At 45.8% G+C, this 19,727-nt stretch overlaps 1 protein-coding gene across 51 annotated transcripts in view; it reads right to left on the bottom strand.

Moving 5' to 3' along the window:
- Nucleotides 1-6,923: 6,923 nt before the first annotated feature.
- The window catches only part of GRB10 (growth factor receptor bound protein 10), a 203,807-nt gene continuing 191,003 nt past the window's right edge, over nucleotides 6,924-19,727 (bottom strand). For all 51 annotated transcript variants that reach the window (XM_077994595.1, XM_077994613.1, XM_015133490.3 and 48 more), the window contains 2 exon segments: nucleotides 12,251-12,344; nucleotides 6,924-9,958 (listed from right to left, as the gene is read on the bottom strand). In XM_077994595.1, the coding sequence (XP_077850721.1) occupies nucleotides 9,812-9,958; nucleotides 12,251-12,344 (241 nt within the window). In that variant the 3' untranslated portion in view covers nucleotides 6,924-9,811.

Raw genomic sequence — 19,727 nt, 5'->3', positions numbered from 1 at the left:
GTTCTGCAAAGGATCATTCAGCACAGACCTAGCTGCAAGGAGAGAGGATGGAGGGTACTGGGAGAAACCCAGCCAGGCCCGTGGGAGACCAGGTGCTGGCCTGGCTTTGGTATGAAACAGCCGTGTAAACCTGGACACGCCACATCGACTCGCTTCCTTTCCCTTTGGTGAGCAGCAGGTAGCTGGTGGGCCTCAAGCAGGGAGTAAGACTGAGACGACAGGGGCTGCACTGCCTCCAGCCCTGGGCATCGTCTACAGCACCCTGGGGACAAACGGAACCTGCCAGTGGGTAGTGCTGAGCTGCAAGCTGCCCGTGTCCTGCCTGGGGCCTGAGTCCTCCACAGGCCTTTTCCAGCGGTGCCCACTCTGAGTTCACTGGCACATCCCCTGAGGGCAGCTTTGGGCACTTTAGAATTTAATTGTCAGCCTTTCCGTCCACACTACCAACACCACTACATTTAGAAGCTAAAAGTTTCTGATGGTTTGTGGAGGGATGACGATAAAGGAAATTCATAAATCATAAGTTACTAGAGCTCATAGGAAGCTGGAGATGATCTCATTCACCTGTGGTGCTATGTGAGCAAGCACTTTAATTGCCAAGTCAAAGGTTTTTACTCCGCAGTACTTAGGAAGGCCCAGAGATCTGTGGGTTTGCACAGTCCTCCAGGTGACTGATAAGCGGGCAGATCTGAGTCTGTTGCTGTGACCCAGTGGCATCCTGTTCCAGCTGTGTTGAGGATTCCCCAAGTCACGCTGCTATCGTGTGGCAGAGGAAGCCACATGCCTGACTCCTTGGCATCTGCTAGAATTCCCTTTCCCAGTGGGGGAGGCATGGAATCACAGGGGAGGCCTGCTACAAAGGCACCATTCTGTCCCTTGCTCAACCTACTGAATCAGAACCTCTGGGCCTGAGGCCAGGAATGTGTCTGCACTGATCGTATTGAAGGCACTCATTTTTGAGAGAAAGAGCCAGAAAAGCAGGTTTGGTACAGCCTGAGACACATTTGAGTTTTGTATACGGTACACATCTTACAGCAGGCTCAGCTATAAAACCAGCACTGAATATGAAGAATGATCCCTGTTTTAAGCGTCATCACCTAGGACAAAACGGTCTGTCTCTTGAGAAGTCCTGCACGGACAATTATTAGTCCTGCAAGAACTAAGAAAAAGGTGGCTGTGTCTTCAGACAAGCACCAGATGAACTTGTTGCTTACATTTCACACTTTATACTTAAACAATAGAACTGTACTCCGCTTTCCAGGGAGATGCTCAAATGACAGTATGCTCACAGTAATGGTGACTAACTTGGGAAATAGACACCTTCTACCTCTGGCTCACTGCAGGACATTTGCTTATTGAGTAGGGTGATACCCAGTTGGGATGCATCATTTTCCTAGGGAGGTTGTGGAGGTGGAGGCTACGCAGACACATTTGAGTTTTGTATACAGTACACATTTATGACACGAAGCCGTGGGCATTCAGTTACAATTGGAAAGCAAGCAGAAGTGGGTAGTTGCTCACTGGTTGTGAGGTGAGTTTGTCTTATCTGTGGATGAGACAGAGGTGCCACTCAAGTGGAGGGACCCTCAGCCTGGAATCTGGAGTTGGGCTCCACCAATTCAGAGCATCCTCCAGACACAAAGACCGATTCTCACATAACCCCCTCCTCATTCCAACCATCCATTACCACTTCTCTAATTTAGGCTCTCATGGCTGCTCACCTAAGCCAGAATTCTCTGACAGAACTTCCCCCGATGATGGACCTGTTCTAGATCAGCACTCTCCAACACAGTAGCCACCAGCCACGTGTGGCTACTGAGAACTAGAAATGTGGGCTGGTGCAACCAAGGACTACACTTCTCATTTTACTTTATAATTAAAATTAAAGTTTAAATAGTCTCGTGTGACTAGTATTATGTTGGACAGAACACACCTATGTAGGCTGCATAATCTCTTCCTGCCTGAGGTCACATGACCCTCACATTCATTCACACACACCTTCCAGACCAATCTCCCATGGGACTCAGGTTCACTTCTGTGCTCCCAATAGAGATCTCTGCCACAGCTCTCACAGGATCTGCGTGCACATCCATAAGTATACAGCTACAGCAGACTGGATCTGTGTTCACGTGTGAGTATACAGCTACAGCAGAGTGGATCTGTGTAACCAGGCGTGAGTATACAGCTACAGCAGAGTGGATCCGTGTCCACGTGTGAGTATACAGCTACAGCAGACTGGATCTGTGTTCACATGTGAGTATACAGCTACAGCAGAGTGGATCTGTGTAACCAGGCGTGAGTATACAGCTACAGCAGAGTGGATCTGTGACCACGTGTGAGTATACAGCTACAGCAGAGTGGATCCGTGTCCACGTGTGAGTATACAGCTACAGCAGACTGGATCTGTGTTCACATGTGAGTATACAGCTACAGCAGAGTGGATCTGTGTAACCAGGCGTGAGTATACAGCTACAGCAGAGTGGATCTGTGACCACGTGTGAGTATACAGCTACAGCAGAGTGGATCCGTGTCCACGTGTGAGTATACAGCTACAGGAGAGTGGATCTGTGTCCTATGTGAGTATACAGCTACAGGAGAGTGGATCTGTATACCCAGGTGTGAGTATACAGCTACAGCAGAGTGGATCTATGTCTACGTGTGAGTATACAGCTGCAGCAGAGTGGATCCATGCCCACGTGTGAATACACAGCTACAGGAGAGTGGATCCGTGTCCTATGTGAGTATACAGCTACAGGAGAGTGGATCCGTGTCCATGTGTGAGTATACAGCTACAGGAGAGTGGATCCGTGTCCACGTGTGAGTATACAGCTACAGCAGAGTGGATCTATGTCCACGTGTGAGTATATAGTTATAGCAGAGTGGATCTGTGTCCACTGTGAGTATACAGCTACAGCAGAGTGGATCTATGTCTACCTGTGAGTATACAGCTACAGCAGAGTGGATCTGTGACCACGTGTGAGTATACAGCTACAGCAGAGTGGATCCGTGTCCACGTGTGAGTATACAGCTACAGCAGACTGGATCTGTGTTCACATGTGAGTATACAGCTACAGCAGAGTGGATCTGTGTAACCAGGCGTGAGTATACAGCTACAGCAGAGTGGATCTGTGACCACGTGTGAGTATACAGCTACAGCAGAGTGGATCCGTGTCCACGTGTGAGTATACAGCTACAGCAGAGTGGATCTGTGTGTCCACGTGTGAGTATACAGCTACAGGAGAGTGGATCTGTGTCCTATGTGAGTATACAGCTACAGGAGAGTGGATCTGTATACCCAGGTGTGAGTATACAGCTACAGCAGAGTGGATCTATGTCTACGTGTGAGTATACAGCTGCAGCAGAGTGGATCCATGCCCACGTGTGAATACACAGCTACAGGAGAGTGGATCCGTGTCCTATGTGAGTATACAGCTACAGGAGAGTGGATCCGTGTCCATGTGTGAGTATACAGCTACAGGAGAGTGGATCCGTGTCCACGTGTGAGTATACAGCTACAGCAGAGTGGATCTATGTCCACGTGTGAGTATATAGTTATAGCAGAGTGGATCTGTGTCCACTGTGAGTATACAGCTACAGCAGAGTGGATCTATGTCTACCTGTGAGTATACAGCTACAGCAGAGTGGATCTGTGTCCACTGTGAGTATACAGCTACAGCAGAGTGGATCTATGTCTACCTGTGAGTATACAGCTACAGCAGAGTGGATCTGTGCCCACATGTGAACACACAGCTACAGGAGAGTGGATCCGTGTCCCGTGTGAGTATACAGCTACAGGAGAGTGGATCCGTGTCCACGTGTGAGTATACAGCTACAGCAGAGTGGATCTGTGTGTCCACGTGTGAGTATACAGCTACAGCAGAATGGATCTGTTTACCCAGGTGTGAGTATACAGTTATAGCAGAGTGGATCTGTGTCCACTGTGAGTATACAGCTACAGCAGAGTGGATCTATATCTACCTGTGAGTATATAGCTACAGTAGAGTGAATCTGTGTCCACGTGTGAGTATACAGCTACAGCAGAGTGGACCTGTGTACCCACGTGTCAGTATATAGCTACAGCAGAGTGGACCTGTGTACCCAGGTGTGAGTATACAGCTATGGCAGAGTGGATCCGTGTGCCCAGGTGTGAGTATACAGTTATAGCAGAGTGGATCTGTGTGCCTACATGTGAGTATACAGTGACGACCAATGAGAAAATGTGGTTCTATTATAAATTTACCAGCTGTTATTTCCGGAGTTTCACCTGGAAGTGGTGGAAGGGCTGGACGTGAAGGTGGTATGACCACAGGAAGTGAGAGGAGTGAGTTGGTTGGCAGTCTTAATGGCTTATGTTGTAAAGTTCTTGAAACTCTCATACTCAGGCTTTGGACATAAGGGTTTGTTTACTTTTTTTTTTGTCCTGGTAGCATCCAACATAGCCCTTGTGGACTTCCCTACCCAAACTTCCTGTCTATTGGCTAGTCCAAGAAGAGCTCATCTTCTTTAAAGAACCAGCACTGATCTTCTGTGTAGATACCCCAAGACAAAAGAAAATAATAGAAAAAAAAAATGGTAGCAAAGAACATTCTGTAGAAAAACATAGCCGTGAGTAGATTAAAATTGCAACCAAACACAATGTCGTGAACTTAAAAGAACAAAACAAAAAACAAGAAAGCATGTGAGTTTCTTGAGGTCTTTCATAATCACATCACCAAAGGTCAAAGCAGAGCTATAAGAGCTCAGGCACTAGATAAAGAAAGCTGGCAGAGCTCTGAAGAGAAACGTCAGAGAAAAGTGAAGCCAGCCTAGCAGGGAAGGGCGAATGGAAACAGCATGGAGAACAGACCCTACTGAAACACCATCACGGATACGGAGGAGGACAGGACCAAGACAGCAACTCAAATTCAAACGCCAAGAGAGCTGCAGGGCCGGAGAAAACGCAAATGCTAGGAGAGGTTGACAAAAGGGAGCAAACACACAATTGCCATCTTTTTTGCAAAGATGTAGCAACATGGACGGAAATGGAGACACCATTTGAAGTGAAATACACCAAGCACAGAAAGACAAACTTTGCATGTTCTCACTCCTCTGTGGGAGCTAAAAAAGTGGATCTCAAGAAGATAGAGAGTAGACGCTACCAGAGGCTGGGAAGTGGAGTGGGGCAGGGGAGGAAGCGGAAACATTTGTAAGGACTGTACACTTAAAATGTAAAGATGGTAAATTATGTATGTATATTTTACCTCAATAAGAAACAAACTAAAAAGAAAAATCAAAAAGAACGAAAAATGTATTTAGCTGCAATTCACAAAACATTTCCAGAAATCAAATGAGACTTTGCTGTAGCTACAGCTCAGAAGCGCCCACCATGTCCTAAAAAACAAAAAATGACACCAATTGCCACCAACCCCAGTGTCTTTCTCCTTGTTTCCAGAGGACCCCGAGTTCCCCGAGGGGCACTACTCATCCTGAAGTGCCCTTTGCTAGCTGTGCTGAGGCCAGCAGCCATGGACACCCTGTCACGTGGCCCTTGCTTGATCTTTGCAGGCCTCCCAAGCAGTTCATCTTGTGGATGGTCACTGGGGCTGGCAGATGAAGCCCAATTTTGTCAAAGACAGATTTTTCATCTTTGTTTCCTGCCCTTAAGGTTGTATAACTTCCAAAATGTAAAGGGGCAATGCTGCCTTTACCATTCTACAATTGGAAGATGTTGAATATTTTACCTTTTTACACTTAAGAAGCTAAGGCTTTTATCATTAAACAAAATCCCTTTTTATAATTTTACTAATCACTCAAAATATGCTGTGAAAACCGACGAAGAATGTGCTGGAGGCAGTGAGATGCATTCTCGTGTTGTACCACGGGTGTGCTCTTGGGAGGCCATCGGCTGGCTCTGTGTGGCTGTGCCTACAAGCTTCTTTGGTGTTACGATCAACACCTGCGGTTGGCCCGGTGGGTCCCCACCTGCCCTGGGCTCTCCTTGTCTGTTGAAGCTGAGGGTGGGCTTCCAGAAACTGAGAATTCAGATTCTGAAAACAAATGACAGGAGAGTCCACACAGCATGGGGGCCCTCCTGCTGGTAGACCAGGCTAGCTGGCGACAACATGCACACGCCCTTCAGCTGACCAGGGTGTGACAGGGAGGAGGCGAGAGATGGCAAGTCTGGCCCAAATGTCACGTCAGTAGGTCAGCCAAGATCCTCCTAGGCGAGGGCCGGAGAAGCAACAATCATGGGCATCTATTCTTACTCTGTCAGTTGTTTGCCTGCTTAGAAAACCTAGGCTCTTGACATTTTAATTGTCGCGCTGCAGTGGAAAAAACACCAATTGGGCTCAAGGGTGAATGTGAGTTTCTTAAGGTCTTTCTTAAGCCTGTGTGGGTATCTGACGGTTTCTGAAACCTTCTGAGGTCTGTGATTTTTAAGGGGGAGGAGAGGTCGGCTGAGAATGTCTTGCCACCACCTTGGAGCACTAAGCAGCCAAGAGTCTGGTGTCTCACCAGGGCTGGGCAAGCTTGTGTGTGACACGTCCCAAACAGCTATGGAGTCCTTGTGGTAGTCTCTAGCTAGTGGTAAGAAGTGTGTTTTTAATATTCTAAGTCATTTCAAAAGGTTTTCAATGGATGACAGGCCAGTGTTTTTTTTCGTTTGTTTTTTGTTTTTTTTTGATAGGAGTCTTGCTCTGTTGCCCAGGCTGGACTGCAATGGTGCAATCTTGGCTCACTGCAACCTCTGCCTCCCGAGTTCAAGTGATTATCCTATCTCAGCCTCCTGAGTAGCTGGGATTATAGGTACACACCACCACGCCCGGCTAATTTTTATATTTAGTAGAGATGGGGTTTCGCCATGTTGGTCAGGCTGGTCTTGAACTCCTGACCTCGTGATTGGCCAGTGTTTTAAAATATAGAAACAGACATCACCAGCAATAGAAAATGAAGAACACTGTATTAATGTTTATTTCTAATTACAAGAAACAGAACATCAGTCCCTTATTTGTACAAAAATACCTGAAAGTTTACAATTAGGTTCACGAGCCAAAGAGCTATGTACAGAATGAAGCAAAGCACATGGAATAAAGGTTTTGTCTCTTCATTAATACCTTCTGCATTCCCTGAAAACGTTTATACACGCCAGGCCGATTTACAGTCGCTGCAGTTTGCACTGTGACATCACAAATCTACCGCCAGCTGGCCCGCCCCCGGAAAGGCGCAGAGATCGGTCATACTGTCAGGTATTAAGTGCAGAAAAGAGAAGACAAAACATCTAGGCTGAGGCACATGTTTCTTCAAGGTTTAGCAAACAAAAGAACATTCTGGAACTCTAACACCTAGTGTAACAGAGCTTACCTATTAAACTCTAATAACCAAAGCATTTGGCGTTTTCCTTCTCAACTTCATCCCGGTTGCTACATGGAGTTTCATTTAGAAAAGAAAATCACAGGCAGAGATACAAAGTCAACAGGCTCCAAAACAACCCTGAGCTGTCCCCTTTACATTCATGTCAATTAAATACAAAAATAAAAGTCAAATGTCCTTCCGTCCCCGGTTTGCGGGACTTGTTCTCAGGTGGAATTCCCAGCCGCCCAGCACGAGGCTAGCGAGCTGGGGCCTTAGGAAGTCTGCTGCCGCACGGAGGCGGTTTACATTCTCCAACAATTCACTTCGGCAGGGAAAATACAAAAGACTACGTCAAACCAGCTACATACAAAACTGTGAATCAGAGTCAAGCTTTTGTTCTCCTTTTAAATAAACGCGCATTTATAAATACGAAATACTGCAAATACAAGCTGTCTATTGGAGAGAGGCGTGAAAGAGAGAGATTATACACTGATGGGACTGGTCTACGTACACAGAAAAAAGAAATCCTAGAGTTGTTTTTCCTTGGAAAGTGTTTACCTCGAGCCAGTGAAGAGAAAGGAATCGCGGTGTAACTGCAATGTCCGTCCCTATAGTGAAGCCTGCCGCCAGGTGTGAACACGAGAATTATCTCACTGTCAATAGTTCGAAAGACTGACTGGCTGCGAAAGGAAGAAAATGCAATTGAGCATTGATGGTTAAAAACATGTTTTGCTAAAAAATTCTTTATTTGTATACCTTTTATGGAAAACAGCTAGAGTGTGGTCTGTAAACTGAAATACAGTGTTACTATATGGTACACTGACTTCCAGCTGATTGGCCTTACTGAAGCTCGTGACACTGCTCTAGGCTATGGGGGTTGACTGACGAGCAGAGAAATGCTGTTCCTTAGGGAGCACTTCAGTGGGAGCGGAGTTGGGGCAATATCGTGGCTAGCACAGATTCAGAGAAGCCAGGCGGGTATTGTCTTGAAAAAGGAAATCGTTCTGCTCACCACGGTAGTCTGTTCCTTGTCAAGGGAGTCCTTTCTGCTTTGCAGGGATCAAAGGTAAGGAAATGGCCACTCTCACACCTGATCACTAAGCTAAGGGGACATGGCAAAGGGGGCCACCCGAGGGGCGGAGGGGACCAAGTGACAACTCAAGCCACCGTCTGACTCATCTCCCGGAGCAGGGAGGAAGTGTTGTGTTGACAAAACTCTTCCATGTCCACAACCACCGTGAGGTACTCTGCACCCTAAGCCAGCAGAGGAGCCTCTAGGGGCTCTGCGTTCACTGGCTTATGGGGGTTCTCAGCAGGACGGAGGGCTGCAAGCAAAGATCTTTAAATATCACCCTGTGCCTGTGACCTCTGCAGCGTTTCCTTGTCTTTATCACCATGGAAACCCACGAGACACAGCACGAAGCCAACCAGGTGCCATTCTCTCTTTAGATCCTTTAATCCCCCGAGGGACATCAGCCGTGAAACGACTCACACCACTGCAGCAGCAGGGGTAAGGCAGTGATCGTTCTAGAACAGGCTGAAGGCCGTGGAAACGCAAGGCTGAAAGTACCCAGGTGGATTATGCAGCATCCACCGCTGGCCGATGACGGGTGCCAGGTGTGTCTCAAGGAGGCTGGCCCACGTCAGTCTAGAGGCGAGGCCATTCAGCCTGCTGTTTGTGGAACAGTGAATTTTCCAAAGGAATAAAGTCTCCTGCACTGTGCAGAACAAGACACGCTAATAACAAGAGGATCTGACATCTGAGCATAGAGAAATGATTAACAGACTGTGGTTGCTTGACTGAGTCCACAAAACATGCCAAATGCCTACCACAGTGACACCTTTTATTTTAACAGAAAAGCTTTTCAAGTATACTGGGAAGGGCTGGGTTTGTCATTTGGGAGCTGAATCCACACCGTGGTATTTGGCAGAGGGTGCGGAGGACCCTCTGGGAACATTTGGGGACCCATACTCAGTTTGAAGTCTGCCCGTTCGAAACTCTTTCTGTATTATATGAGTTGAAACGCCACATCCCCCTCCTACCATAGGCTGAATACAATATTGAAAACAAAGAAGGAGTGCAAAAAAGTGATCAATACAAAAAAAGTAAACATATCAGTTTTAATTGTCAAGATTATTCCAGGGCAAGAGTTCATTTCCAATCATTTCTCTCTGGTTCTTGCTCCTAAGCGGCCCAAGCCAAAATGATCATTCCAGTTTATTTTCAAATTTCCGCTGGATCTTCCAAGCCCTCCCCAATTTGGCCGACGCAGAGGGAGGCGACCCTGCTGGGTTCACAGCAGCAAATCGTCGTTTAAGTCCAACAAACTAGTCAATCTTGGTTGGCTGGCACTGAACGAACCCATCTCGCTTTGGGTCCCCAGGTGCAGAATCAATGTGTGTTCTTAACCAATGCACAGACCGCTTCTTCAGTCCAGTGTTCACTTCCTCCAATCTTCAGCCGAGAGGACATCTGCGGTCATAAGGCCACTCGGATGCAGTGGTGCTTGAGTTTGCAAGGCAGGACTCCTTTGTTCAGCTGGTAAAAGTCAACCAGCTGGATCAGGTCAGAGAATTTGGTGTTCCCGTCATCTAGGCTGAAGAACGTCTGCCCATCATCCTCGCACTGGAGAGACACAAGAACACTTGCCAGGTTAGAGGCCGCCACCTCAGGGAAGAGAACGGGGCCCACGGCCAGCAGCAGCCGCATCTGCCCATGATGTGATTCCAGAGGGACACACAGGGCAAGGTAGGCTAGAAAACACCAGGGGCGGGAAGGACGGGGGAGCAGAGGGTGTGTGCTGGGGGCTGCCACATCCCTGAGCGAGGGACAGACTTTGGGTGGGCTGTGGAGACCACTGAGGACAGCTAGCTCCCCTGCTCCCTGAGGTGGTCATGGAGAAGGGCTGGAAGTTTGCCCCCAGTTCACCCAGCTCGTGAGAATTATATTTACCAGTTAACCTGTAAGTACCCACTGCACACAGCATGCCCCATGAAGACTGCACAGACCTGGGTCCTCACTATATGACCTCAGCCAACTCCTGAGGCCCCAGGGGTTTATACTCTGCTCCATGATGAAGCAACTGTTGGGTGGCTGTGAGGGATTAATAAGCTCACGCAGGTAAATTCCCTTCCTAGGTCCCTGAATATTGGGCAGTTATTTTTATTAAAGCAGGGGAATACCACAGTATCTCCCAGAGAGAACCATATTCCTAACACCTATTTTAACTCAGTGAGTCTTCAATTGCATGACTGCAGTACAGTGCAGAACAGTGTACTGTGCAGATCAGTGCGGCATGAGGAGGTCGCGTTGTTCACAGGGAACAGGTCAGCTTTAAGGCTTGGCTAATTAATGAGCTTGGAACCACTTCGTAACTCCAAAACCACTGCTAGAGCTAACAGCACATCCCACAGCCCGTTTTCACACACAGAGGCTGCACACTTATTGCCCTAAGTCTCAAGCTGCTGTTCTTTTGTTACTTGTAGGATTTGGGCATTACATACTCTGCCTACCATGAAAGCTCCCTTCTTTCCTTTTTTTTTTTAATTTACTCATCCAGCCCAAAACGTCAATCACTTTTCATTTTATATTTTGAGCTAAAGGAATTATAACAACTGAGTGAATAATATAACGCAGTAGAAGAACAGAAAGGATCATCCATGAGGCACTTTCTCTAGGATAGTAATTCCTGTATTTGCATACAAGGTTGGCTGGAAGCTGGGAAGGCTGGGCTCAATCCCAGATTCTGTTCCTCACCCCAGCGCGGTGCAGCGAAAGCCGCTTATAGCCATGAGCCTCATTTTCCTCACGAGTAAGGTGGGGATGTCAGCACACAGCAGGAAGCAGGTGGCCACAGAAAAGACAGTGTGTGGCACGCTGCCTTCCCCTGGCTCACAGAAGCTAAGCAAGACACCCTCCTCATCCTGTATGGTCCATGGCTGCAGGCCACTACATGATTCTTGAGATCATAACAAAGTCCTGGGGGTCAGATAAGCTTGAAGAACTCCAGGGTCCACTGCGTAAAACAGGTGAGTTTTGTTAATGAAAGCCTTCTCAGAGCTTTTTCTTTGCTGACATGCAGATTGAATCTCTGAGAGGAAACTATCCAGCCAGCCTCTTTCAGTAGTTTGGGTTCCACAGGATGTATTTCACAAACATTATCGTTACCTGCAGAATTTATCAATTCGTCACGTAAACAGCTGCTATTAATTTTGTGTATTGTATTCTCAACTAAACTGAATTCTTGCAGGCGCTATCTAGCACTCTGATCATGAACTAGAATTGAACTGTGGCATACTGAAGCAAGAGGTAAACTACATTAGGCAAATCAAACATAAAGTGCTTTGTCAAAAAAAGTAGTGTTGATTAAGGTAATCTGTAATGATGTTTTTGGAATTGTTCAAAGGTCTTTAGATCCAAGGACCATGTGGAAGGAGAAACATAATTGCTCTTTGGGACACCACTTACGCTTCTTGGATAGCCCTGGCGCACACCAGGACAAATCACAAGACTCCTCAGACTCCAGCAGCCAACAAGCAAACCTGCTGCACAGCTCCTGCCTTCCAGACCTATGTGCTCACAGCTGCTGGGCCCTCAGCTAATTCTCCTCCACCTCCCCTTCCTGTGACCTTGACCCTCCCCGTCAGTACCCTTTCAGCTGCAACTAAGAGTTCACAGGCTCAAGGGGGGCCTCAGCACCCTATCGCCACTTTCAGGATTATTTCTAGGGAAATGGTTTTCTAATTTCAAAAGACAAACCTGTAAAGAAACTCTTGAAAGTTTCTCACCTGTGGGCTTGAAACTTACCGGTCTTGTCTGATACTTATCGGTCTTGTCAGTTTGTAACTTGAAAATTGCATGAAGAATGAAACCAGAAAACAAAACCACAAGGACTGGTCTGAGAATATCAATACTTACAGGTAAGATCTGGAAATTTTTAATTTTCTGGTGATGACACAGTGTGAGTACAAATGCCTTTGGATTACTCTGGCTGTCACGGAGGAGAAAAAGCCTGGGGAATGGAAAATAGTTGATTGCTAAAATATTTTAAAATCTGGCACTAATCACACACTCTCTCTCACTCTCACACACACACACACACACACACACAGGCTTGGAGCCACAATGCTTCAGTGCTTTGGCATCTGAGTGGCCTCTAGTGGCAACAACACCCCAGGCAAGCACCAAGATGGTAATTCTGAATTGTCATTCTCCAATGGAAAAAACATGGGCTCCTTGGGGATATGCCTGACTACAGGATTAGGGCAGGGGAACTATAGGATGAAGTAGGAATACTTTGTGCCTGCATGTCAAAAAGTACTCAAAGAATAATAAGGACATGTCAAAAAGACACAGGAGGCAGGATGACTAAATCTGGGCATCAAAATGAATTTTAACCCATAAAATCGGAATCCATGAGTCTGCAGTGTTATTTATAGATAAATGAGCAAATAAATTAATAGGGGAGAAGGCAAAGCTCTTTCTTTGAGGAGAAAGTCAGTCAATAAATAAAGGCACGTTGCATTCGAAAACAACCCTTTGGCAATTACCGTAGTAACAATCAATGAAGGAGAAGATCTTCAACAAATGCTGAAACCAGCAAATGAAAGGTGGATGAGAAACAAGAGTATTTTCATGGCATCAAAGTACTGTACTGTTAATACTTATTTACTACAAAGGGGAAAATAATAGCTTTACAGTGGAGAAATCTGGCCTACAGCATCTTCTTCATCAAGTGTCTAAATTACCACCAGGAGCAATGAGACAAATTGACCTTGAGGGCCTCTGGAGAGGATGTACTGAAGATGACACAACATCACTTTTCTGGAGTGTTCCTGCCAAAAATGCATAGCCTGAATCTCACCATGAGTGAGGAGCCTAGGCTGAGCCCAGGCTCACTCTACAAGAACTGGCTTCTACTCGCAACACAGATCAAGATTATGAATACGTGCTGGGAGAGAAGATTTGGATGAAGATGTTCTTTTGCTATAAAGGAGGCAATTAGGAAGAAGGGTATGGATTAGGCAATGAACTGCGTCAATGTTAACTTCCTGGTTTTTATAACAGTATTGTGGTTATAGAAGTTCTTGTTCTTAGAAATTTTACACTGAAATAATTCAGATTAAAGGGACGTCATGCCACAACTTACTCCTAAATGGTTCAGAAGACAAAAAAAAAAATAACTAAGAAGAATCAGGCAAATGTGCTATAATCTTAATAAAGGTATCTGGGCAAAGTGTGTACAGGTCATCCCATTATTATTGCAACCTTTCTACAACCTTAAAAATTTTTAAAAAAATCTTAGAATAGCACAAAAAAGGCATAAAATCATTGCTCTTACATGAAAAAATCTGGAGTTAGCTGAAAAGATAGTTATACACCAGAAAGAGAAGGATCCAATGAAAGCTACAAAGAAGGGCCTGAGAAGGAACTCTCTTTAAATATATCCAAAACCAAACTAGAATCATCAGCAAAATCACCAATTCTAGACTGTAATGTGAAGATGGAAAGCAGTTAAGTAAGACTGGAAAATTCCCATGCTGAAAGGGTAAAAGAAATATATTTTACTACAGGACTTCTCAGAACTTTAAAAATGTGAATATTCATGGTAACTGTCTAGCAGTTTTCCAATCTTACCTAAGTAGAAACCTCCCCCCACCCTTTCTAAAATAGCACTTTGCAGGCCTTGTGTTCTTCAGGATATACTTTGGGAAACACCCATCAGAATGGGATTCCACGGTTTGGCTTGGTCAGGCCAGATGGGACGGCGGGAGGAATCTCAGACCCTACTGGGGAATATGTGGCACCGCCAGAGAGAGGACACGGAGATTCAGTTCCTCTCCTGAGTGCTGGTGGTGCACGCTGGGCAGCTGTGCCCACCTCAAAGACCTGTTTTCTTTAGTCAGAGTCATATTATTCCAAACAAAACATCGTTATTCTGAAACCCAGAAGTTTGCCGAGCTCCAGCTCTAACTAGAGGAAAACGTGGGGCGTCTCTTTCTCTGCTGTTAACTATCTGCTGTCTTCCGCAGATGGGAAGCTACAGATGGTGAACGGCAGCACGGCCCAGGCCTGTTCACCCCTGAGAGGGATGTGCACCCCTGAGAGGGGCAGGCTCACTCTGGGAAGTCCCAAGGCTGCTGAAAGGCTTGGGCTTTACAGGGAATGTCTGAAGGTTGTCTATCTGAGATGACTGCTATGGGGGGAGAACGGCATGGCTTAGGCATCAGCAGGAATCCTAGATAGGTCACTTATTAGCTTCATGATCTTGGGCAACTTGCCTTCTCAGCCTCAATTTCTTCATCTGCACAACACCTCTTTTCTTTTCTTTTTATTTTTTTGAGACAGAGTTTCGCTCTTGTCGCCCAGGCTGGAGTGCAACGGTGCAATCTCAGCTCACTGCAACCTCCGCCTCCCAGGTTCAAGCGATTCTTCCCTCTCAGCCTCCCGAGTAGCTGGGATTACAGACGCCCACCACCATACCCAGCTAATTTTTATATTTTTAGTAGAGATGGGGTTTCATGGTATTAGCCAGGCTGGGTCTCGAACTCCTGACCTCAGGTGATCTGCCCACCTCGGCCTCCCAAAGTGGTGGAATTACAGGCATGAGCCACCGCGCCCAGCCAGAATAACTCTTCTCTTGCGGACCACTGAGGAGACTATGGCTGATGTACATACAGCATTGTGCACGATCGCACGCAATATAAGGTAGCTTGAAATACTCACTGCAATCAGCCAACTGCCACAATCCAGTGATTTCTAAGGAGATGGCAGTTATAGGAAAGACGCCCAGTGAGATGCTAAGCACGCTAAGTGACTACTAACCAGGCTCAGAAGTTGTAAACATGGCCTAGAATGGAGTGACAAGAACCAGGTAAGTTCTTGTCTTTATTAAGAGTGGATGCTAGGGATGGTGCACTCACCAGTCCACCATAAACGAATGAAGAGCCCCTTGTGACAGGACCCGACAGTGATCAGAGTAACAATCTAGACCATGTTTACAAGCAAGACACCACGCAAAGTGTTTCAGGCACGTATTAACTCATTTATCTTCAAGGTGACGCTGTTATCTTCATTTCACAATGATAAGGGAAGTGACACACAGAGAAGCTAAGCAACTTCCCCAAGGTCACACAGCCAGTCATGGAGGAGTTCCTGGTTCAGATGAAGAGTCAAAATATCCCTCTTACAAGGGTGCTATACGAGTCCTGGGGATAACACCTCTTTTTCTGTGGTTGGGAGAAGAGAAAGCTTCAAATAATTCAAATTTTGCTGAAGAGGTTTCCCTCCATCATGTGGACGGGCATGAAGTGCAGACAGAGGGACTGCACAGACAGATGACACAGGCGTTGATCCCTGGCTCGGCAGGAAGGCCAGTAGGGCTGGACCATGAGTGTGGGCGTGGCAGGGGGAGCATCCACAGGCTCTGGGGGGATAAGCATGGTGCTGTGGGTGGGGTGGGACTGTTTAGCAGAGAGGACTATCGTAGATTTGCCCTTAAAAAGATCCTTCTCCTGCAGTTCTGGGATGGGTATGGGTGGCGAGACAGGAAGGAAGCAGGCCGCAAATTCAGTGCAGGGTTGGTAAAGCATGAGTATGCGCACGCACACACACTCTCAGCTACATGGTGGGGGGGAGGGGGTAGGAGGGGAGCTGCCTGGATCCTGGGATTTCAGGAATACCTTACAGGCTTATTTAAGGCTCTGATGTCTCTTTCTAACTGCATATACCATTTGAGAATAAAGCTATGGAAAATGCTGTTTTTATATTATCTGTCCAGAATCTTGCACTGTTTTTCAAGGTACTTTTCTTTTCTTTTCTTTGTTGTGTGACTCCTTCAATTGGCTTGCCTTCATCATCTCTGGAGGGATCAGTAAAGATTAGAAATGGATTATTTACCTTGTCATACAAATATACCTCCTCCCTACACCCAAGAATTACGAGGAAGATGAGCTGTCCCTGTGTTAACGCCTGAATCGATCCCATTATCTACATTTCTGTGTGTGGCTAGCGCTCCAGCAGCCTAAGGTGGGAGCTGGAAATGACAGCCTTAGAGACAAGGAAGGCTCCAGGGAGGACGGAGAGGAATGCCTGCTGATGAATAAGGCGGGTGGCACCAGCAGGCTGCTTTGGGGAACAGAAGGTAACAGAGGTGATGCTTCTATCTCTTTACAAGTCTGGAAAGACGGAAGCCTCGCCAACTGGCTTTCTGATCCAAGAAAATTTGAAAGACAAACACGGCTGGGGGAAGCAAAACGCTGACACACAATGCAGATGGCCCAGCAGGGCTGACCTGCAATCCACCCCACCCCAAGGCAGCCCTTCCAATCCAAAGTGGACAGAGTGGCCTTATCCCAGAATCACTCAGGAAGCTTCTTCGAACACGACTGCCACACCCGCCCCACTGAGGTTCAGAAACATCTGTGCCTCGGGGTGATGGGCATCCTCACTGCCCTGGCCTTGGGGACGACACTTAGTAGCCACGGCACCAAATAAAGCCTCCTGTGGAAATGCCATTTCTCCAGCAGAGTGACACTACCCCCAAGTGAGCCCGTGCTGCCTCCCACAGGCAGTAAGGGTAACAGAGGTACCCCTAGACCCACAGACAGCAAGGGTAACAGTGGTACCCCTAGAACATTCTGGGTCCACTGTTGATGTGGTTCAGGGGTATAAGCAGGTATACACTGTATTAGAAGCCCCAGAACACACAGACACCCCTAACTCAAAAATGTCACAGAAAGAGAAATTTCAACGTTAGGCTTTTCTCTCCTTAGGCATGCCAGAAACTTTAGAGAAGAAACATACGTTTTTATAGTTAGAGAAGGAGTCGCTTCTAATGCTTTGAGAGACTGCTCTGTGCTAAAGCTGATATCTCAAGTAAGGAGTTTTGGAGTAACTGTAAAGCCACATGGGAAACAAAATAAAATCAGACCCATTCTTTACCCAGCAGTGAGGATAAATAAAGCCAAGTGCATCTGGGATCGAAACAAAACTGAACCAAAACCAAACATGAACAAACAAGGACAAAAGAAAGAACGGGAGAGAGAGCAGGAAGGAAGGAAAGAGGGGTGGAGGGAAGGAAGGAGAGAGGGGGGAAAAGAATCCAAGTACAAGAAGACATAAAGTACCCCTTTATGATTCAGGAGTGGGAAAAACAAAAGTGTCTGCAACTTCATCGATTAGAAAAATGGACAAAAAATGTAAACAGTGCAGAACTGCCAAAGACAAAGAAGTCCTTCCATACATGAAATGAGGGTCGGCTTCCTTCATGAGAGACACGGCTTACAGCATGACTCTCAGACGGAAGAGGTAAGCCTGCTGAGGGACTCTGGTGACATTTCACCATATTACATAGGCCCTGCCCTTCCACCCCACAGCCCCACTTCTCAGGACTCATAACAAAGATACACGGCAAAATTATGAAACAATGCAGCACTGTGTCTCATAACATTTGCATGGAAACATGGTGAACATCCCTCAGTAGGGGACATTTTAAAAAACGATGTTCCATGTACATAAAAGAAAACCCAAGAGTGTAAAAGAGATGTGGGCCATCGCCATGAGCTGCTGTGGAGCGATCCTTGGGACGCAGAGACTGCGGGAACTGTGCAGCGCGGTACTTGCAGCCCCGCTACCTTTGCTTAACGAGAGGCAGAAAACAAAATCGTTTCGCTGGTATTTGTACAACGAAATGACAGATGGATAAACAAACACTAATAAAAGCTGTTTATCCGTTGTAGGGGTTGGGAAGCAAAGTTGAGTGGACAGGGCATGTGCCTTATTTCATAGATCTGACTTTGGATCCATGAAAATGTTTTATGCAATTTACAAAGCAGCATTCAACCAAAAAGAAAATAAATCAGATCCGCTTGCAAACACTAAAGAGAAACTGAAACAAACAAACCTGATTTACCCAGCAGTTTGGTGGCAGAACCATAGAGCAGAATTACTTTAAGTGACTGTGGGCAAGGTATTTTAAGGTAACCTGCCTGGATTAATCCTTAAGGATTAAAAGGACTGCAAAGAAATCGCAAGTCTTACTGAATTAATATCAGCATTAATATTTTCAAGATATTACATGTATGTATTTTATATTATGTGTTGATAAAGTAATAAGTAATTAAGTTAATGCCATTAACAGAGATCATCAGAGGAAAAAAAAAATCAAAGTAAAAAATCCTGTAATCTCAAATTTGAATTAGCAATATCAACGCGAATCCAAAATTTATTTTTTGTTTTAAAAAAGCCCATGTCCTAGCTCTGTTTAGTACAAAGATCTAAAAGATTGTAGTCTTCAAATACCATTTTCCATTAGTAAGAATGAGGGTCCCTGTGAGAAACCCATCATTTGAGTTTAATAAATCTTGTCACCCCAAAATCAAATACCATTAATGCTAGCTCAAAAGAACTCAGGAAGCAATCTGAAGAAGCCATTGGCCAATGAGGGGCAAAGTGAGCATCAAGAAGAGGAGGTTTTGACTGAAATAAATCAAACACAAAAATCTAAGTTCACAGTGACAGTTTAAACAAAACCCAAACAAACTAACAACAAAAACACCCCTTGTTTGCCTCTAGTGGAAAGTGGGAGAACACAAACTCATTATTCTAAAAATTGACAAGTAAAGGGAAAATCCAGGCATTTACCTACTTTTTCCAAGAAACATGTGATGCAAGAGAGACCTTCAGCTCACATAGGAAGGAATTAGAAAATGATGATTTTGGAACCCCTATGAAATACTGAACCACGGCAAGTTCACCAAGGGCTGCTAAAACCATGTGGTGGACGGGGATGGCAGCCTTGGTGGGGAGGCTCCAGCTGGCTGCACTTGAACCTCTGCTCATCCAACACCATTAAACAGCAGCCAGGCTTCAGGCCTCCTCCACTCCAGGCAGCAGAGCACCCAGAGGACACCAGGCAGGAGAAATGCATCTGATCACACCATGACCACCACTCCCCAGGAATCCGGGAAACAGAGGAACTTATTAAAATAAACCACAAACATGCTATTAGCAAATGACCCACTTCTTTAACAAACAAAAGATGTTTAAAAAAACAGAAGAAAAACAGAGTGGTGAGAAAGACTATTCCATATCCAAGGAGACAGAGGTGAAATGGTATAGCATCCAAATGCCATTTGTGGGTCCTGCCTTAAATAACCTCAATTTAATTTAAAGGAGTTTTTCTGGTGACAACTGGGGAAATCGGAACATGGATTAGCTTTTAGATGATAGCAAGAAATTCTTATTTATTTTGTTAAGTGTAATAATATTGCAGTTATATCAAAACAAAAGGATCCTTATTTTTTTAGAGACAGGTACTGAGATGTACTTGCTGGCAAAAATTTAGGATTCTGAAATTCCCTTTAAAATAGAAGAGGAGGAGGAAGAGGAGGAG

This window comes from Macaca mulatta, chromosome 3 (genome assembly GCF_049350105.2).
Source record: "Macaca mulatta isolate MMU2019108-1 chromosome 3, T2T-MMU8v2.0, whole genome shotgun sequence".
NCBI lineage: Eukaryota > Metazoa > Chordata > Mammalia > Primates > Cercopithecidae > Macaca > Macaca mulatta.
The sequence above is the reverse complement of the archived record's forward strand: the minus strand, read 5'-3'. Positions and strand labels throughout refer to the sequence as shown.